Source organism: Solanum stenotomum, chromosome 1 (assembly GCF_019186545.1).
Source record: "Solanum stenotomum isolate F172 chromosome 1, ASM1918654v1, whole genome shotgun sequence".
NCBI classification, from domain to species: domain Eukaryota; kingdom Viridiplantae; phylum Streptophyta; class Magnoliopsida; order Solanales; family Solanaceae; genus Solanum; species Solanum stenotomum.
The window spans coordinates 96155182-96177702 of record NC_064282.1 but is presented as its reverse complement, the minus strand read 5'-3'; the positions used below and the strand labels follow the sequence as shown (position 1 = coordinate 96177702).

At 33.9% G+C, this 22521-nt stretch overlaps 2 protein-coding genes across 8 annotated transcripts; both read left to right on the top strand.

Annotated features, from left to right (window-relative positions):
- Positions 1–726: 726 nt before the first annotated feature.
- Positions 727–15542, top strand: LOC125866347 (cysteine-rich receptor-like protein kinase 2). 7 transcript variants are annotated; one of them, XM_049546709.1, is made up of 11 exons: positions 1452–1466; positions 3458–3542; positions 5438–5564; positions 5694–6457; positions 6566–6679; positions 6920–7059; positions 7151–7361; positions 7603–7837; positions 7924–8074; positions 8172–8454; positions 15192–15542. In XM_049546709.1, the coding sequence occupies exons 4-11, from the start codon at positions 5707–5709 to the stop codon at positions 15266–15268; spliced, it is 1962 nt and encodes a 653-aa protein (XP_049402666.1). In that variant the 5' UTR covers positions 1452–1466; positions 3458–3542; positions 5438–5564; positions 5694–5706; the 3' UTR covers positions 15269–15542. The 7 variants fall into 7 exon arrangements, with proteins under 7 accessions (XP_049402691.1, XP_049402701.1, XP_049402682.1 ...); XM_049546734.1 differs by lacking the exons at positions 1452–1466; positions 5438–5564 and adding an exon at positions 727–745; XM_049546725.1 differs by lacking the exon at positions 3458–3542 and having other exon boundaries at positions 1401–1466.
- A 1884-nt stretch (positions 15543–17426) lies between these two features.
- LOC125866401 (cysteine-rich receptor-like protein kinase 2) lies at positions 17427–20832 on the top strand. Its single transcript, XM_049546801.1, has 7 exons — positions 17427–18672; positions 18759–18869; positions 18972–19111; positions 19198–19408; positions 19599–19833; positions 19918–20068; positions 20166–20832. Exons 1-7 carry the CDS (start codon positions 17883–17885, stop codon positions 20499–20501), a joined length of 1974 nt encoding a protein of 657 aa, XP_049402758.1. The 5' UTR covers positions 17427–17882; the 3' UTR covers positions 20502–20832.
- Positions 20833–22521: the final 1689 nt, after the last annotated feature.

The following is a 22521-nucleotide window of genomic DNA, read 5'->3' as shown; positions in this document are numbered from 1 at the left end:
TATACCATCCGTTAAAAGTTTGATTTATTTATGTTATTTTCGTTTGAGAAAAGCCTATCCACATCATTATTTGTTAACTGAAATGACATAAATGAGCTTAACTTTTAACAAATGGTATAGATGAGTCTTTTCTCAAAGTTTGATGATATATTTGAGCATTTTTTTATCTCTTTTAAAAAATAATTTAATTGGTGACGTGGTCGAATCATAATCAATCACGTGTAAAAAATAGTTTTACAGAATTGAACGAAAATGACATAGATAAACATTTTCTCAAAATTTGATGACATATTTGAGTCTTTCCCTAAAATAGAGTACCAAATAAAGAATTGACGGAATAAAACGAAAAGTTGGATGAACAAATTGAAATTGAAACGGAGAGAGTTCAAAGTTTCTTGTTCGATTTTTATTGAGTATAAAATCAATCTTTTATTAGAAAATATTTTACCACAAATCCACAATATAAATTTTTTAAATATGAATTCAAATTTAGTCGGTCTCTGACTTTCCATACCGATAACGTCATAGTGACACCAAATTGGGAAGCCAAAAATAGTATAAAAAGCCACTTTGATCATTTTCATCAATAAAACAAATTTTACTTTCTTTTTTCTTCCTTCATCTTCTACTCTTTTCTCTCTGTTTCTACAACTTTGACAGCAACTGATCAGTTTTCACCGGCGATCTTTCTTTTCCGATTCAAAATTCCGGCGAATTCAGATCGTCCAGTGCTCCGAAGGACTTTGTAAGTTTTGTTTCCTCCTACTTATTCTGTTTTCAATTTTATACAAGTTAAAATGTGTATTTAGAAGAAAAAACCTTAGTAACTATACTAAAGGTAATTAATTTAAATAGAGATCTAAAAGAAATAATCTTACAACTCATAATTGATGAAAATATAGGGAAGAATTCCCAATGAAAAATATACTATTTAATTATGAGGAAATAATAAGAGATGATATGAATACATCTATTATTATTTTTCTGAATAAAATGAGCTTAAAAGTANATTCGATGACATATTTGAGTCTTTCCCTAAAATATAGTACCAAATAAAGAATTGACGGAATAAAACGAAAAGTTGGATGAACGAATTGAAATTGAAACGGAGATAGTTCAAAGTTTCTTGTTCGATTTTTATTGAGTATAAAATCATCTTTATTAGAAAATATTTTACCACAATATAAATTTTTTAAATATGAATTCAAATTTAGTCGGTCTCCGACTTTTCGTACAGATAACGTCATACTGACACCAAATTGGGAAGCCAAAAATAGTATAAAAAGCCACTTTGATCATTTTCATCAATAAAACAAATTTTACTTTCTTTTTTCTTCCTTCGTCTTCTGCTCTTTTCTCTCTGTTTCTACAACTTTGACAGCAACTGATCAGTTTTCATCGGCGATCTTTCTTTTCCGATTCAAAATTCCGGCGAAATCAGATCGTCCAGTGCTCCGAAGGACTTTGTAAGTTTTGTTTCCTCCTACTTATTCTGTTTTCAATTTTATACAAGTTAAAATGTGTATTTAGAAGAAAAAACCTTAGTAACTATACTAAAGGTAATTAATTTAAATAGAGATCTAAAAGAAATAATCTTACAACTCATAATTGATGAAAATATAGGGAAGAATTCCCAATGAAAAATATACTATTTAATTATGAGGAAATAATAAGAGATGATATGAATACATCTATTATTATTTTTCTGAATAAAATGAGCTTAAAAGTACCTATCAATTTATTAAAAGACCTAATAGAAAGTCATAAGCAAATAGCAGACTAAACTTAATTGTTCTAATTCTTTTCTTTTTTGTTTTTATAAAAATTCTAGAATGAGTACCAAAAATTTAAAATGGCCAAAGAAACATTTTTTAGGGTATCAGTGTTCATAGAAATAACTCTCTATGATACTAAATTAACAACCTGTTGTCAAATTGACAATGGATTCGAAGCTAGTTTAGCAAAATCTTTTTTAATAAAAGATTGGGATACCAATAAAAATAACATATCCATGATTGGTATTACCGGTAATAAAGAAAGACTATCACAGTCAAAAGAAAAAGTAGAAATAATTTTAGGATCTAAAATTGTTACGATAAGTAAATTATTTGCTTATGATAAACTGAAAACAGATCTATTATTAGGAAATGACTTTCTACAACAATTTCAAGATTATCATCAAACTTTATACATGATAAGTCTTAAAACCCCTTGTGGATATTTTATTAAAGTCCCAGGAAAGCAAAATCCTTATACTCTTGAAAAAGATAATGGGAATTATAAAAGGAAATATCTAGAACATTTAAGAAGAATTTCTTGTAAATGCCTCAATCTGGAATGGATAAAGGAAAATTTACAAAAATCATATGGTGAAAATCCCTTAGAAAAATGGGAAAAGAATGAATAACTCTCTATGATACTAAATGGCCAAATGGTCTGGTGGACCGTTACACTTGTATCCGTTTGTATTCTGGACCCTTTTACTTAATTATTTGTCAACTGAACCATTTTACTCAATAAAACACAATTTAACAAATCCCTCTGACCATTGACTAGGATTATGTGGCATTAAAATGTGTGAGTTGGCAAAAATGTGTAACTACACGCTTCTTTAGGCGAGTGAATAACATTTTTGGGTTAAAAAAAAATAAAAATTACTTCCTCCATTTTAATTTTATCATTGATTTTGACTTGATATGAAATATAAAAAAAAATAATTAAGAATATTATGATTTTAAATTAAAAATAAATAAATAGAGGTAAAAGACTAAAATATGTCATCAAACTTTGAGAAAAAAACTCATCTATACCATCCGTTAAGAGTTTGATTCATTTATGTTATTTTCGTTTGAGAAAAGGCTATCCATGTCATTATTTGTTAACTGAAATGACATAAATGAACTTAACTTATAACAAATGGTATAGATGAGTCTTTTCTCAAAGTTTGATGATATATTTGAGCATTTTTTATCTCTTTTAAAAAATAATTTAATTAGTGACGTGGTCGAATCATAATCAATCACGTGTAAAAAATAGTTTTACAGAATTGAACGAAAATGACATAAATAAACATTTTCTCAAAATTTGATGACATATTTGAGTCTTTCCCTAAAAAATAAGTACCAAATAAAGAATTGACGGAATAAAACGAAAAGTTGGATGAACAAATTGAAATTGAAACGGAGAGAGTTCAAAGTTTCTTGTTCGATTTTTATTGAGTATAAAATCAATCTTTTATTAGAAAATATTTTACCACAATATAAATTTTTTAAATATGAATTCAAATTTAGTTGGTCTCCGACTTTCCGTACCGATAACGTCATACTGACACCAAATTGGGAAGCCAAAAATAGTATAAAAAGCCACTTTGATTATTTTCATCAATAAAACAAATTTTACTTTCTTTTTTCTTCCTTTATCTTCTACTCTTTTCTCTCTGTTTGTACAACTTTGACAGCAACTGATCAGTTTTCACCGGCGATCTTTCTTTTCCGATTCAAAATTCCGGCGAAATCAGATCGTCCAGTGCTCCGAAGGACTTTGTAAGTTTTGTTGCCTCCTACTTATTCTGTTTTCAATTTTATACAAGTTAAAATGTCTATTCGTATATATATATATATATATATATATTATGCATTTTGCAAAGATTTTTTTTTTTTTTGGATAAGGCACAATAATCCTAGATTACGATCCAAAATCTCAAAGAAACATTTTAACTAAACTATGGTCCTATTACCTCAAAACTAATTTTTTTGTAATTTTATACACTTTTTAGCTTACATGGCACACTCCGTGACTCTACATAGTTGAGATGTGTGGGAGATGTTTGGATGCCACGTAAACAAAAAAGGTGTACAAAATTACAAAAAAAAATGGGTTCAAGGTAATATGATCTTTTACCTTAGTTTAGTTAAGGTGTAAGGTGTGTTATGAGATTTTGAGAATAATTGTGCCTTATTGTTTTTTTTTTTTAAAAAGAGTATTTTTGATGAGAAATCATTTGTTTTTGGCCAATTAATGTTGATCAAGAAGTGTTTCTTGGATGTAGTTATCTTTCTAAAACCTTTTATTGTTTAAAGGGAAAAAGTACAAGTACCCCTAGACTATAATCGAAATCTCAGAGACTCCAAACAGTTGAGGCGTGTGAGAGATATTTGGATGTCATGTAAGTCAAAAGGTGTACATAATTACAAAAAAAATGAGTTCAGGGGTAATAAGACGTTAGTTTAGTTAAGGTGTGTCTATGAGATTTCGATCATAGTCTAGGGGTACCTTATCCCTTGTTTAAAAGTTATTTTGGCTTAAAATCACCTGAAATAAGTCAATACACACATGCTATAAGTAAGTTTTCTCAAGAGTGTTTTTCAAAAAAGTAGTTTAAATTTAAAAGATTTTTTTTAATTTTCAAAAAACAACTTCTGTTGCTCCTCGAAAACACTTTTTTTCTTCTAAAAGTTTGGTCATATACTTCAGTTATATAAAAAACACTTAAACTTGTATAAAATTGAACAAGTAGAAACACGTGCCTTTGTAACATAATACACATAGGACGCCATGTAGGACAGAAAATTGCCATATAGGACGCCATGTAGGACGAATGCGTCTATTTGTTTAATTTTATGCAAGTATAAGTGTCTACTTGTGCACAACCAAAGTTAGGTCATAGTTGTCGGCTGAAGTCAAGTTAAGAATCATGTTTATGTATTATGCCTTTATAAAATAAGCAATTTTGACCTTCCAAATCTGCTCGCTTCTTTTCTTTTTTCTTATTCAGTTTTCTTGAAATTTGGTGGAACACCTAAAGACCAACCTAAACTAAGCATGAATTATTAGTTGAATGCCTAAACTATCAGTCTTAATTACCCTAAAAGGATGGGATTGTGCGGGATAAAAACTATCAAATAGCCAAGTTTGGGGGTGATTTAGAATTCTAATAGTTCAGGGTGCAACTAATAATTTGTGTAAAGTTTAAGGGGCCACAAATACTCTACCTTGGAAAAAGAATATTTATTAGCCATTAACTATTTTGAGTTGTGTATTACGTCTTCTTCGAACCAACAATGTAAAATAAAAATTAGTTGAAACTCCATTACATTTAGTCAAGTAAAATTTCTAGCCTAAACAATGGAGTTCAAAGTTTAGGCGAAGTTCTGAGGTATTATGCCATTTGAATTACCCCGTCTGTTTTTACTAATATTAAGACATCCAAATTTGAATACACATCTCAATATTAAGATATGTATTAATATTAAGATGTTTGAATATAAATATATAGTGTTGTATTGAGATATGAATACTAAATAACTGAATTTATAAAATTTGTCTTTAATTAAAAATTAATAAATATAAAATTCAAATAAAATGTTGATTAATCTAATACTATATGATCAAATTATTTTAGAAACTTTATATGATTGTTGGTGGTGATGGTGATCAGGTGATGGCTAATAGTGGTGATTGTGGGTGTCAAATACGGATTGTCATTGGCGATAATGTTGGTTGATGCTAGTGATGATGGTGGCAATAAAGGAACAACCGTACTTAACATGAGTGAGATCTGAATGGTTAAGACTTAAACCTTAAAAAGGCACATACAATGACTAAAATCCAAAGGATTAAGACTCAGACATTCATTAAATGCAAACAGACGCGGCCTATGTTGTTTTTCTTACACTGTTTTCTATGCTTTACAGCTCATCTGGCAAAATGGAGGGAGCTACCCCTTCAGTTTTATGTAGTCTCTTTGTTATCATGTTGATCCTACTTCTACCAGATACATCAGTGGCTGAACCAAGATCCCAGATAATCCAGCTTATACGTGGCAACAGATTGACAGCTTCCGTCCCAAATTTTGTTGGTACAATGGAAACGTTGAGTGAAAAAGTGAGAGCTAGAGGATATGGAGTAGCAGTTACTGGCACTAGACCAGATGCTACCTATGGAATTAGCCAATGCTATGGTGATCTATCATTACTCGACTGTGTCTTATGCTTCTCTGAAGCACGAACGGTTCTGCCCCAGTGCTTCCCTTATAATGGGCGAATTTATCTTGATGGCTGCTTTATGCGAGTGGAGAATTACATGTTCTATGACGAGTATTTAGGTCCAGAGGACATGCATGTATGTGGAAACAGGACGACCAAGGGTACATTGTTCCAACAGAACACTAGGCAAGCCATTCAGCAAGCAGTTGTAAATGCACCGACTAATAATGGTACTGCACGTGCTCAAGCGTCAGTGCCTGGTCCTTCCAATGAGACAGCTTATGTTCTCGCCAATTGTTGGAAGACGCTGAGCACGAATTCCTGCGCAGCGTGTTTGCAAAATGCATCTGCATCCATGTTGGGATGCTTACCTTGGTCAGAAGGTAGAGCCCTTTACACTGGATGCTTCATGAGGTATTCTGATACAAATTTTCTCAATGCTATTTCTGCCAGTGGAGGCTCGTCATCAAGGGGTAATTTTTACTCTTTTTTTGTCCTGGTTTGCCCGTTATTTACCGACTGAACTGTAATTTTGCTGATAAATGTTCTTTTTTTCTTACGTTCAAATCACCATATTGCAGGAAAAGTTGTAGTCATTGTCATTGTTGTTGTTAGTTCCGTTGTCGTTTTGGGAGCAGCTGCTTTCGTTGGTTTTAGTGTCTGGAAGAACAAACAAATCCAGAAGAAGAGAAAAGGTAAATACTTTTATGCCAAAATTTAGTTATAAAAGTCATTAGGATAGTTAAATGATGTACATATATTGTATTTTTTCTATTTTTTTTTTTACCCTCCCTAGGAGCTCCCACCCCTTTTGCTCCCTTAGTGACTCGAACTCGCAACCTTCGGGTTGGAAGTGAGGGATGCTTACCATCCGAGCAACTCCCTCTCGTCTATCTTTATTCTAAAACTTAGAATTAAAAAATTGAACTTTTTAGGTGCAAATGATGTTAAGAAATTAGTGAAGATCCTTGATCAAAACAACTTGAACTTCAAGTATTCGACACTTGACAAAGCCACGGGTTCATTTGATGAGGCCAACAAGCTCGGACAGGGTGGATTTGGCACGGTTTATAAGGTATGTAATGGTTGAATGTAGTGTGATTATGTTAACAGCAATGCAAGAAGTGTTGGCAATTAGATAGAGTCTGAGTCACATTTTGTTGCAGGGTGTTTTGGCAGATGGGAGAGAGATCGCTGTCAAAAGGTTGTTCTTCAACAACAAACACACAGCTGCAGATTTTTATAACGAGGTTAACATAATCAGTAGCGTCCAGCACAAAAATTTGACAAGGTTATTGGGATGCAGCTGCTCAGGAACGGAAAACCTTCTTGTATACGAGTTACTCCCTAACCAGAGTCTTGATCGCTTCATATTTGGTAAGTAACTGGACTTTAACTACGTGTCCGTCCCAAACAAGTTAGGGTTTAGCTAAACAAACCCTCACTATTCTATTTAAGTTAAACTCATGTCTATCATTGCACCAACTAAAAAAAAAAGTACAAATAAGTTAAACATAGGTAACCGACTTTGCATTAAGCTAAGACTAAGTGGTGTGTTTTCACATAACCAGCACATGACTTTGTCATGTATATTGATTCTAACCTTAAAATTTGACAGACCCTATTAAAGGTAAAGCTCTAAATTGGAAGAAAAGATTTGAGATAATTATAGGGACAGCAGAAGGATTGGTATACCTTCACGAGAACACAGAGACACGAATAATTCACAGAGACATAAAAGCAAGCAACATCCTGTTGGACTCGAGGCTCCGTGCAAAGATTGCTGATTTTGGGTTGGCAAGGTCATTCCAAGAAGACAAGAGTCACATAAGCACTGTCATTGCTGGCACATTGTTAGTATTTCTTCGTCTCATTGTTTATTTTTTTGCGGAAAAAGTACACAAAAACAAATAATGGATGATTTACCCTTTTTATGCAGAGGATATATGGCTCCAGAATACTTAGCACGCGGTCAGCTAACAGAAAAAGCAGACGTTTACAGCTTTGGAGTTCTTCTACTAGAGATTGTTACTGGAAGACAAAATAACAAGAGAAAAAATGCCGAATATACAGTCAGCTTAGTTTCCGATGTAATTTCTGATCAATAACTTCTCCGAAGAACCAAAATTTCAATCTTGGAGAACATTTTTGTTCATTGATCTTGACTTTATTGGATGAATTCAACAGGTGTGGGAGCACTTTCAACGCGGTATAGTGGAGGAACTGTTCGATTTGAATCTCATGTTGCATAACTACCATACAATCAATGTGAAAAATGAGGTTGCGAGAGTGTTACATGTGGGACTTTTGTGCACTCAAGAGATTCCATCATTACGGCCAGCCATGTCTAAGGCATTACAAATGTTCGTCAAGAAAGACGAAGAGTTGCCTCCTCCTACTAATCCGCCATTCGTGGATGAGAAAACCATGGAACTTCACGACCCTTGGGAGAGGTACTTGCTTAAACAAGGTGATTCTGCTTCGATTGCCAACATATCTCACAGTTCTTTTTACCCCAGATGATGATATCTCTATGCTCCTGAACTGAAAGTGATTTAGAAATTATAGTTATCTCAAGCATATATATCATTTCGCCTCGTGTTCTTGAAGGAGACTTCATCGTTATCGAGCAGTTAGTTACAACAACAACGACAACTATGTTTCTGTCCCAAACAAGTTGAGGTCGGCAATATGAATTCTCAGTATTCCATTTTAAGCTCAACTCATGATCGAACAGTTAGTTGTAAGTTCAAAACTTCATGATACATTTTTCAATTTTTTCATGTATTATTTGTAAGTGCAAGGGCAGAGGTAGGTAAGGTCGAAGGTGTTCATCTGAACCCCTTCAATAGAAAATTATTCTATTTATACATGTTTAATTTTTTTATTTTTTTGTATATACAATAAATGGTGAGCCTTTTTCGATTTCTTCACAGGGGCGGAGCTAGGTGGGGGTTCTTGGGTTTGGAAGAACCCAGTAGTTTTTTCGTAGATCCTGTATTTGAAACAGAAAATTTAATAAATATATATATGTATATTAACTCGTGAACCTCTAACAAAACTGATTGACAACTTAGTGGTAAGGAAGAGGCAGTGAAAATGCTTTTCACACTAGAGTTGTGGGCTCAAATCCACTATCAACAAAAAGTTTAGAACCTCCCGACTCCTAATTCTAGCTCCGCCTCTGTAATAAATTCTTCATGTATTTGCTTTTTTTATATTTTGAATTCTTGGATGAAATTCCGCCACTGCCTAATAAGTGAGATATCCATATTCCTAATCACTTTATCAAAACGTATATCCTTACATGTTAATTTCATGTCAAATCAAATAACGTCACGCAAATTAAAAGGAGAAGTATCTTTTTTCTTCTCCCCTCATTATTTTGGTATGGGCAGTAAGTAAAGTAGTTAGGAAACCGGCCCCACAAATATTTATTAAAGTCTTCAAAGTAGTATTCAAACAACAATTCTTTCCTCTTGTTGACTTCTCTCTATTTTTTTTTTACTTTTTCCGTATTAATTTGTTCGTTAGTTTTGACTTGACATTAAGGGCTCACTTGGCCATGTGATATAAATTATGATCTGAAATCATTAAATAGAGTCGAAGTTTTGTTTGGACATGTGATTTGGATTTTTTATGTTGTATATTTTATCATAAACATAAAAATCTTATAAGTTATAAAACTATTAAAATTGTCCCGATTCTTTATTCAATCTTACCAAATAAGTAAAGTTTATAAAATTCCATAATACACTATCGCAAAGATATTTTTAAAAATACAGTATTTATTGATCAAACTTTAATTCAATTAAAAAAAATAAAATTAAACATATATAAATTGTGGTGTACTAGTCTTAAATATAGTTCTGCCACATAGTGCATTCAATCTTCTCAGTTGAACTTGCATTTCTCGTTCATATGACTGATAAGACGAACCAACATTGTTACTTTGAGTCATTTATGGTCAATTTGGTTGGTAAATTAATTTGATAAAAAATAATGAATTTGGTGAATATAAATGGTAAAGTAGAAACTGATTTGAAGTAGTAATAAATTATATGTTAGTGAGAATAATCATTATAAGAGATGTATATGATTTAAAAAGTAATGATATGAATTATAAATTTTATTTACATATGAAATAAATGGTTAGTAGATATAAATGTGATGTTTTACAAAATATAAACTTGTATTTGAAAAATCTCAAATTTTGATTTTTTGAAAATTTGAGATTTCATCTGGAGATGAAATCAACGTGAAATCGCATGTCCAAACGCCTACCAAATTTAAAGTATTGTGAATATTATAAACTTAAATTAAAAATATATAAAACATACCAAAATACTGTTTAATCTTGTGGCCTTATACATATCGTATAGAAAATTAGAAATAAAGAGTTGACAGACTAAAACAGAAAGTTAGACAAACAAATTAAAATTAAAACAGAGAGTTCAAAATGATGAATACTTTTTCATCCTTAACTAGAAGTTTCTTGTTCGAGTTTTATTGGGTATAATATTATCCTTGTTAGAGAATATTTTAGCCCAATATAAAAAATTTCAACACAAATCAGATTTAATCAGCTTCAATATAGACATCGTACACCAGATTCGAAAACCAAAAATAGTATAAAAGGACTTCTTCACAAAGCCACCTTTGATTCATTTTCATCAATAAAACAAATTTTATTTCTTTATTTGTTCCTTTCATTTTCTTCTCTTTTCTCTCTGTTTCTTCAATGCTCTGTTTATACAATTTTGACAGCAACTGTTTCTTTATTTGTTCCTTTCATTTTCTTCTCTTTTCTCTCTGTTTCTTCAACACTCCGTTTCTACGACTTTGACAGCAACTGATCAATTTTCACCGGCGATCTCTCAGTTTCGACTCGAAAATCAGGTGAATTCAGACTGTTTAGTTATCACAAGGAGTTTTGTGAGTGTTTTTTTTTTCTTCTTCTTCTGTTTTCACTAATTATTTAGTTGTTTGATCAAATTTCTAAAATTAGCTGGTATGGAAAAGTGTTTTTTCAAAAATATATTTTTTGGTGAGAAATAATTTGTGTTTCATAAAAATAACTTGAGCAGCAATTAATATTCATCAAACTTTTAAAAGTGTTTTTAAACTTATAAGCCTAACTTAATTTATGACTTTTTGATTTATTTTTGTTATTTGGCTTTAAAAAAGGAACTTAAAATCACTTCTTTTATACACTATTATAAAGACATAATACATAGATATGCTCTTTACCTAGGTCTTATTTCACATTTGTGCCCTTTAACTTTGAGTGTGCACAAAGAGTCGCTTAAACGTGTATAAAATTGAACAAATAGACAAATGAGTCATATGTGACATAATAATACACGTACAACCACTTAGGACACATATTGTCATGTAGGACGTCACATAAGACGTATGCATCTATTTGTTCAACTCTATACAAGTTTAAGTGTTAAGTTTGGGACATAAATATGTAAGGTATAATACATAAACATGACCCTTAACTTGCCTTTAACGGACAACTATGCCCTCCAACTTTGAGTATGCACAAGTAGACACTTAAACTTGTATAAAATTGAATAAGTCGATACGCGTACCCTGAGACTAAGTTAAAGGGCATTTATGTATTATGCCTATTATAAAAGTGTTTAAAGACTATTTTCACTTTAACACACCTAAAATAAGTCAATCCAAATAAGCTTTATAGTAAGTTTTCCTCAAAAGTATTTTCCAAAAAATTACGTTATGGAAAAACTACTTTTTTTAGCTTCTGAAAAATAGCTTCTGTTACACTGGAGAACTTTTTTTTCCCCCTCAAAAGCTGGACCAAACACCCCATTTTTGTAAAATAAGCATTTTTAACCTTCCAAATACTTGGCCAAACAGACTATATATTTGTTTCAGTGCAAATTTGGTAGAACACCTAATGACCAACCTAAAACTTAGCATGAATTATTAGTTAGAATGCCTAAACTATTAGTAGTCTTAATTACCCTAAACGGGACGAGATTGTGCGGGGTAAAGACACTATCAAATAGCTAAGCTCAGGGAATAATTCGTGTAAAGTTTAGGGGGGTCTTTATATTTTCTACCTTGAAAATTTGGTAAGGAGTATATAAACAAAAGAGAACCATCAACAGTTGTGGTGGACGGTAAGTACTCCCTACATTAACAGTTGTAATGGTACTGTAAACACCCAATAATTTAAGTATGAAAGTAGCAAAAAGTTATAATTTAGCCAAATAATATGTTTTAAGCCAAAATAATGATTTTCAACTATTTATTTCTTCTCTAGATGCAATGACATTTGTTTGAGTTGTGTATTTCTTCTTCTTCGAACCAAATCCGTAGTTCCCGCCTAGAAATGCAGCGCGATTAGGAGTGAAAGTGGATGGAGTAGTGTTGGAATACCATCTTTGCAGAAATTCTTAACATCTTAATGATATTAAAATTTCGTTATAGGTCTTAGTTATTTAGATAAACTCAGACTCGTTAAGCGGTGGCAAAACAAAAGAACAAAATGCACTTAACGATTGATTAAGATTTAGCCTTTAAAAGGCACATATAATGACTAAAAGATGAAGAATTAAGACTCAGACATTCATTAAATGCAAACAAACGCGACCTATGTTGATTTTCTTACATTGTTTTCTATGTTGTACAGCTCATCTAGCAAAATGGAAGGAGCAACTCCTTCAGTGTTATGTAGTCACTTTGTTGTCATGTTGATCCTACTTCTACCAGATACATCAGTGGCTGAACCAAGATCCCAGATAATCCAGCTCATATGTGGAAACAGAACGACGGTTTCCGTCCCAAATTTTGTCGGTACAATGGAAACGTTGAGTGAACAAGTGAGAGCTAGAGGATATGGAGTAGCAGTTACTGGCACTAGACCAGATGCTACCTATGGAATTAGCCAATGCTATGGTGATCTATCATTAATCGACTGTGTCTTATGCTTTTCTGAAGTGCGAACCCTTATTCCCCAGTGCTTCCCTTATAACGGAGCACGAATTTTTCTTGATGGCTGCTTTATGCGAGCGGAGAATTACAGTTTCTATGACCAGTATTTAGGTCCAGAGGACAGGCGAGTATGCGGAAATAGGACGACAAAGGGTTCATTGTTCCAACAGAATGCTAGGGCAGCTGTTCAGCAAGCAGTTGGAAATGCACCGAGTAATAATGGCTATGCGCGTTCCCAAGTGTCATTTCCCAGGGATTCCAATGATACAGCTTATGTTCTAGCTGATTGCTGGAAGACGCTGAGTGCAAATTCCTGCTCAGCGTGTTTGCAAAATGCATCTGCATCCATGTTGGGATGCTTGCCTTGGTCAGAAGGTAGAGCTCTGTACACCGGATGCTTCATGAGGTATTCCGATACCAATTTTCTCAATGCTATTACTACCAACGGAGGCTCGTCATCAAGGGGTACTTTTTTCTCTTTTTTCGTCCTGGTTTACCTGTTATTTATCGGCTGAACACGTAAATTTTACTTGCAAATCACCATATTGCAGGAAAAGTTGTAGTCACTATCATTGTTGTTAGTTCCGTTGTCGTTTTGGGAGTAGGTGCTTTCATTGATTTTGGTGTCTGGAAGAATAAACTAATCCAGAAGAAGAGAAAAGGTAAATACTTTTGTGCCAAAAATTAGTCATTAGGATATCAATGATGTACATATATTGCAGCTTTATTCGAAAACTTAGAATAAAAAAATTTGAACTTGTTAGGTGCAAATGATGCCGAGAAATTAGTGAAGATACTTCATGACATCAGCTTGAACTTCAAGTATTCGACGCTTGACAAAGCCACGGGGTCATTTGATGAGGCCAACAAGCTCGGGCAAGGTGGATTTGGCACAGTTTATAAAGTATGTAATAGCTGAATGTAGTGCAATTCAATATAATACTTGAAGTGTTGGCAATTAATCCGAGTCTGAGGCGTGATTTGTTGCAGGGTGTTTTGGCAGATGGGAGAGAGATCGCCGTCAAAAGGCTGTTCTTCAACAACAAACACAGAGTTGCAGATTTTTATAACGAGGTTAACATAGTCAGCAGCATTGAGCACAAAAATTTGATAAGGTTATTGGGATGCAGCTGCTCAGGACCGGAAAGCCTTCTTGTATACGAGTTCCTCCCTAACCAGAGTCTTGATCGCTTCATATTTGGTAAGTAAGGGTCGGCTATATGAATCCTCACTATTCTATTTATGCTAAACTCATGTCATCATCACACAAACTAAAAATAGAAGTGAAAATAAGTAAACGCCATCGCGTTATGACTAAATGTCGTGTTTTCACATAACAATGCTAGAATGATTTTGTCGCGTATCTTGATTCTAACTTTAAAATTTGACAGACCCTATCAAAGGTAAAGCTCTAAACTGGGAGAAAAGATTTGAGATAATTATTGGTACAGCAGAAGGATTGGTATACCTTCACGAGAACACAAAGACACGAATAATACACAGAGACATAAAGGCAAGCAACATCCTGTTGGACTCGAGGCTCCGTGCAAAGATTGCTGATTTTGGGCTGGCCAGGTCATTCCAAGAAGACAAGAGTCACATAAGCACTGTCCTTGCTGGCACATTGTCAGTATTTCTTCGTCTGGTCTTCTATTTTTTCGCGTAAAAGTACACAAAAAATGCAAAGACTAATATGGTCCAATAATGCAGGGGATATATGGCTCCAGAATACTTAGCACATGGTCAATTAACAGAAAAAGCAGATGTTTACAGCTTTGGAGTTCTTCTACTAGAGATTGTTACTGGAAAACAAAATAACAAGAGAAAAAACGACGAAGATACAGTCAGCTTAGTTTCCGATGTAATTTCTGATCAATCACTTCTCTCTTGAACCAAATTTTAAATCTAGGAAAACATTTCTGTTCATTGATCTTAACTTTATTGGATGAAATTAACAGGTGTGGGAGCACTTTCAACGCGGGATAGTGGAGGAGCTGTTCGATCCAAATCTCATGTTGCATAACTGCCATACAATCAATGTACAAAATGAGGTTGCGAGAGTGTTACATGTGGGACTTTTGTGCACTCAAGAGATCCCAACGTTACGTCCATTCATGTCTAAGGCATTAAAAATGCTCGTGAAGAAAGACGAAGAGTTGCCTCCTCCTACTAAACCGCCATTCGTGGATGAGAAAACCATGGAACTTCACGACCCTTGGGAGAAGAACTTGCTCAAACAAGGCGATTCTGCTTCGATTGCCAAGTTATCTCACAGTTCTTTTTACCCAGATGATGATATCTCAGTGCTCCTGAACTGAAAGTGATGTAAAAATTATAGCTATCTCAAGCTGTCAAGCATATCCTTTCACCTCGTGTTCTTGAAGGAGACTTCATCGTGATCGATCGAGCAGTTTGTTACAACAACCACAGCAACTATGTTTCTGTCTCAAACAAGTTGAGGTCGGCCATATGAATTCTCAGTATTCCATTTAAGCGGTTAGTTGTAAGTTTAAAACTTCAGAATACATTTTTCAATTTTTTCATGTATTATTTGTCAATTTGGAAAATATTTTATCTAGGAAAACAAGTTCTTTAAAAAGGAGGAAAAAATGATATTCCTAATGAAAGTTGAGAAAACGAGTTTCGCAAGTGACATCCCAACTATGTTGACTTCCACATGTCTTTTTTTTGTTCCTTTTATTGTTTCCACTTCTTTGTTGCACAAGGGCACAGGTAGGTAGGGTCGTAGGTGTTCATCTGAATCCCCTTCGATGGAAAATTATACTTCCTCCGTTTAGAAAAGAATAACCTCGTTTCACTTAACACGGAGTTTAAAAAATAAAGAAAACTTCTCAATCTATGGTTTTAAATTAAAGTTATGTCAAATGTATCAAAATGTCCCTTAATCTTGTGGACATAAACATGTCACGTGAAAGCTGAAATCAAAGTGTTACCAAAAAAAGGAAAAGGGTCATTCTTTTTCAAACCGACTTGATAGGAAAACAATTGAAATGGAGGGAGTACTATTTATACATGTTTAAATTTTTATTTGTTTAAGGTATATACCGTAGATAGTGAACAATGTATTTCCATCCCTAGTCACTTTATCAAAATATGTATTCAACATATTAATTTCATTTTAAAATTTCATGTCAAATCAAAACCGTGTCACGCAAATTGAAAAAGGAGAAGTATCTTTTTTCTTCTCTCCTTCTTTATTATTCTGGATTGGGCAGTACGTAAAGTAATTACAAAAAAGGCCCCACAAATATTCTTCTATTGTACTGTTTTAAGTCCGTTTGAAAAATTCAAACAACAACGTCTTTCCTCTTGTTGACTTCTCTCAACAAAAAAATAAAATAAAATTACTTTCTCCGTATTAATTCATTCGTCTAGTTTTGATTTGACATTAAATTTAAATTATTATTTTGAATATTATGATACCAAATACTGCTTAATCTTATGGTCTTAAACATATCATATAGTATGTTAGAAATAAAGAGTTGTCGGAGTAAAATGGAAAGTAGTACAAACAAATTAAAACGAAGAAATTATAAAATAATGAGAGTTGCCCCAAAATCATCTATACTCTTTCATCCTTAAGCTAAAAATACCAGATTCGAGCCTTAAACATTTTACCCCAATATAAAAATTTTCAACACGAATTCAAATTTAGTCGGCTTCAATACGGATATCATTATACTTGACACCAGATTAGGAAACCAAAAATAGTATAAAAGGACTTCTCTCACAAAGCGACCCATTAATTCAAAGCCAGTTTGATTCATTTTTCATCAATAAAACAATTTTTCTTCTCTTTTCTCTCTGTTTCTTCATCACTCTGTTTCTACAACTTTGACAGTAGCTGATCAGTTTTCACCGGCGATCTCTCTGTGCCGACTCGAAAATCTTGCGAATTCAGACTGTTTAGTGATCAGAAGGAGTTTTGTGAGTGTTTTTTTTTCCTTTTTTCACTAATTATTAAGTTATTTGATCAAATTTCTAAAATCAGCTTATATTGAAAAGTGTTTTTCAAAATAAAAATAAAAATTGGTGATTAACAGTTAGAGTTCAGGCAATAAAATTAAAAAAATAACTTGAGCAGCAATTAATGTTCATCAAACTTTTAAAAATGTTTTGAGCCTGTTTAGATGGACTTATAACTTATGGCCCCATATGTTTTTACTAATATTCAGACGTCCAAATTTGAACACACATCTCAATTTTAGTGTATTAATCTTAAGATATCTGAATATGAATATATATATATATATGAATATAAAACTGTTGTATTGAGATCTGAATATTAAATAATTAAGATTGTTCGTTTTTTCAATATCTGAATGTACAAAATTTGTCCTTAATTATAAACTAATAAATATAAAATTCAAATAAAATACTGAGTAATCTAATACAGTATCATCAAATTATTTTAGAAATTTAATCTGATTGTTGGTGGTGATGGATGGCTGATAGTGATGATTGATGTTGGTTGATGTCAGTTGTTGTGGGTAGAGGCTAGTGATAATGGTGGCTAAAAGTTAGGGGCAGAGCTAACATTCCGATTATGCGTTTGGTAGAACATAGAAGGTTTTTACATAGATCCCGTATTTGTGTTAAAAAATTACTTAATATGTATAAATAACTTATCAAGAACGCAGTAACTTTCTTGTTGTGGAATCTAAAATTCGTAAACTCAAAATTCTAACTCTGTCTCTGCTCATAGTAGTGGCTAATAATGGTTGTAGATGGTGGCCGGTGGATGAGAGTAATAGTTAATGGTGATGATGAGTGATCACAATGATTGATGATATATAGTGGAGACTGTCGGTAGTGATTGGTGGTGATGATCGTAAATGATGACTAGTTGTGATTGGTGACGACGTCAGTTGTGGTTATGGATGGTGCTCAATAGTACTCACACTGTTTTCTATGTTGTACTTGTACAGCGCGTGCCCATCTAGCAAAATGGAAGGAGCAACTCCTTTAGTGTTATGTAGTCACTTTGTTGTCATGTTGATCCTACTTCTACCAGATACATCAGTGGCTGAACCAAGATCCCAGATAATCCAGCTCATATGTGGAAACAAATCGACGGTTTCCGTCCCAAATTTTGTTGGTACAATGGAAACGTTAAGTGAACAAGTGAGAGCTAGAGGATATGGAGTAGCCGTTACTGGCACTGGACCAGATGCTACTTATGGAATTAGCCAATGCTATGGTGATCTTTCATTAATTGACTGTGTCTTATGCTTCTCTGAAGCGCGAACCCTTTTTCCCCAGTGCTTCCCTTATAACGGAGCGCGAATATATCTTGATGGCTGCTTTATGCGAGCGGAGAATTACAGCTTCTATGACCAGTATTTAGGTCCAGAGGACAGGCGAGTATGCGGAAACAGGATGACAAAGGGTTCATTGTTCCAACAGAATGCTAGGGCAGCTGTTCAGCAAGCAGTTGGAAATGCACCGAGTAATAATGGCTATGCGCGTTCCCAAGTGTCATTTCCCAGGGATTCCAATGATACTGCTTATGTTCTCGCTGATTGCTGGAAGACGCTGAGTGCGAATTCCTGTGCAGCGTGTTTGCAAAATGCATCTGCCTCTATGTTACGATGCTTGCCTTGGTCAGAAGGTAGAGCTCTGTACACTGGATGCTTCATGAGGTATTCCGATACCAATTTTCTCAATGCTATTACTACCAACGGAGGCTCGTCATCAAGGGGTACTTTTTTCTCTTTTTTCGTCCTGGTTTACCTGTTATTTATCGGCTGAACACGTAAATTTTACTTGCAAATCACCATATTGCAGGAAAAGTTGTAGTCACTATCATTGTTGTTAGTTCCGTTGTCGTTTTGGGAGTAGGTGCTTTCATTGGTATTGGTGTCTGGAAGAATAAACTAATCCAGAAGAAGAGAAAAGGTAAATACTTTTGTGCCAAAAATTAGTCATTAGGATATCAATGATGTACATATATTGCAGCTTTATTCGAAAACTTAGAATAAAAAAATTTGAACTTGTTAGGTGCAAATGATGCCGAGAAATTAGTGAAGATACTTCATGACATCAGCTTGAACTTCAAGTATTCGACGCTTGACAAAGCCACGGGGTCATTTGATGAGGCCAACAAGCTCGGGCAAGGTGGATTTGGCACAGTTTATAAAGTATGTAATAGCTGAATGTAGTGCAATTCAATATAATACTTGAAGTGTTGGCAATTAATCCGAGTCTGAGGCGTGATTTGTTGCAGGGTGTTTTGGCAGATGGGAGAGAGATCGCCGTCAAAAGGCTGTTCTTCAACAACAAACACAGAGTTGCAGATTTTTATAACGAGGTTAACATAGTCAGCAGCATTGAGCACAAAAATTTGATAAGGTTATTGGGATGCAGCTGCTCAGGACCGGAAAGCCTTCTTGTATACGAGTTCCTCCCAAACCAGAGCCTGGATTGCTTCATATTTGGTAAGTAAGGGTCGGCTATATGAATCATCACTATTCTATTTATCCTAAACTCATGTCATCATCACACAAACTAAAAATGGAAGTGAAAATAAGTAACCGCCATCGCGTTAAGACTAAATGCTGTGTTTTCACATAACAACGCCAGAATGATTTTGTTGCGTATCTTGATTCTAACTTTAAAATTTGACAGACCCTATCAAAGGTAAAGCTCTAAAATGGGAGAAAAGATTTGAGATAATTATAGGTACAGCAGAAGGATTAGTATACCTTCATGAGAACACAAAGACACGAATAATTCACAGAGACATAAAGGCAAGCAACATCCTGTTGGACTCGAGGCTCCGTGCAAAGATTGCTGATTTTGGGTTGGCCAGGTCATTCCAAGAAGACAAGAGTCATATAAGCACTGTCCTTGCTGGCACATTGTCAGTATTTCTTCGTCTCGTCTTCTATTTTTTCGCGTAAAAGTACACAAAAAATGCAAAGACTAATATGGCCCAATAATGCAGGGGATATATGGCTCCAGAATACTTAGCACATGGTCAATTAACAGAAAAGGCAGATGTTTACAGCTTTGGAGTTCTTCTACTAGAGATTGTTACTGGAAGACAAAATAACATGAGAAAAAACGACGAAGATACAGTCAGCTTAGTTTCCGATGTAATTTCTGATCAATAATTTCTCTCTTGAAACAAATTTTAAATCTAGGAAAACATTTCTGTTCATTGATCTTAACTTTATTGGATGAAATTCACAGGTGTGGGAGCACTTTGAACGCGGGATAGTGGAGGAGCTGTTCGATCCGAATCTCATGTTGCATAACTGCCATACAATCAATGTACAAAATGAGGTAGCGAGAGTGTTACATGTTGGACTTTTGTGCACTCAAGAGATCCCAACGTTACGTCCATTCATGTCTAAGGCATTAAAAATGCTCGTCAAGAAAGACGAAGAGTTGCCTCCTCCTACTAAGCCGCCATTCGTGGATGAGAAAACCATGGATCTTCATGACCCTTGGGAGGATTACTCACTTAAACAAGGCAATTCTTCTTCAGTTGCCAACTTATCTCATAGTTCTTTTTACCCCAGATGATGATATCTCAGTGTCCTGAAATTGAAGCATAGATTATAGGCATATACATAGATAGACACAGTCTAGTCCCTTGGGTTGCAAGGGTGTTCAATGTAAGTTCGTGAAGTTTGTCGTGTACAAGATATGTGAAGTGTAGTTCCTAAGTCTATACTCAGATACTTAAATTTGTATAAAGTTGAATAAGTAGACACGTGTGTTTTATGTGGCATAATACACGTAGGACACAAATTTTCATGTAGGATGTCCCATTAGATGTGTGTGTATTTGTTCAACTTGATACACGTTTAAGTACCTACTTGTGCACACCAAAAGTTGAAGGGCATAAATGTGAAAGGACGCCGGTTAAATGACATATTTATGTATTGTGCCCTACCTTTCATGGCTTCTTATATAGTTTCTTTGAACTAGTCATTTGAGGTCTTAGACAGAGATGACAACTGTGAGTATGCGCATCTAAACACTTCAACTCGACTCCACTGTATCAGTTGAACCGTAACATTATTGGTTGACTTAAGCCTTGTAGTTATCATGGTTAAGTAATAATAATAAGGTCAAAATTCACATTTGTATGTAGTTTTTATTTTAAATCAATGTATTTTATCCTGAACAAGTAATAACATGTCGAAGATCACAAATTTTAAAAATATTTTTCATTTTTAAACCCGTATCAAATCAAATTGTGTCACATTAATTTAAACATGGTGTTGGGAAAGGCAAGCACAAAATAAATGTGCACTACATGGCGATAGCGGAAGAAAACCCGAGTCAAAACTTTCCCTTCTATTTGAATCAAGAGAAGACAAAATAATGCAAGAACAAACTGTTTGGGCAGCAAACAAATCAACCAAGCAAGAAAATAAATCAACACACGAGACACCAAAGTTTAACGTGGAAAACCTCTTCGGTGCAAAGAGTAAAAACCACAAGGCTAAAGCTCCACTAAAATCAACAAGAGTTACAAAAGTGTTCTCCAAAATGGCCACCAACAAAGTGCCAATCAATGAGCAACACAACTACAAGATAACACCAAAAACTAGAGAAATAAAGAAGCAAAATCACCAAACCCACAGTTACTGTTCACGAGCTAAAATCTGGAGCTATGACTCCAAATCACCCTCTCTCAGTTCCCAATCAAAGATTAAGTTGAAAAGAACAAGTTGTCCAAAAATCAGCTCAATCGGACATGAAACGAAGAGGGAATTGCGATTTGAAATTGATTGCTAGGGCTTGTGCAAAAATCTGTACTTTCTCACTTTTCTCTCTATATGACTGCTCTAAATCTCTTGTGATATTCTCCTCAAATAAGACCTAAAAGAAAGTCTTACATATGCATCATAATATTGGGCTTATGGGCAAAAGTGGACTAGTCAAATTTAGGCTAAATTTATCCAAGAAAGGAAGAAAGACCCGAAACCTTGTACTTTGGGTTTGAGCCTTCTTAGGTATATAATTGTTATTAGAAAACGTATTACCCCTAATGAGGAACTATTTCCCGATACGAATTCAAATTCCATCAATATGAATATCGGACACTAGACTGAAAACCAAAAAACAAAAGGAAAAGAAAAAAAGACTTCTATTACAAAACTGCTCTAAATTACCATTTCCTGTTCGACTAATTAAAAAATTCCATTTTTCTCTTTTATTCCATCATTTTCTTCTCATTATCTATCAGCCTCATCTTTTCTATTGACTTCTCTCACAAAAAAATCAAGGGAAAATGCATAAGTATTCTCAACATATGTTTGAAATTTCAGAGACACATTTATATTATACTAAGGTTCTATTACCTTTCGAACTTATTTTATAAATAATTTTCTACCCCTTTTCGGCCTACGTGACTCTATCTTCCTTTTGAAAAATCAACACAAATAATCTTTCCAACAAATTATTACTATTATATACTTTTTCTATTTATTTGTTCATTTTTGAATTGACACACCTATTAAGAAAATAATAATTGATATAGTTAGTTTACCATTTTACCTCTATTAATTGATAGAATTTTAAAATCAATTTA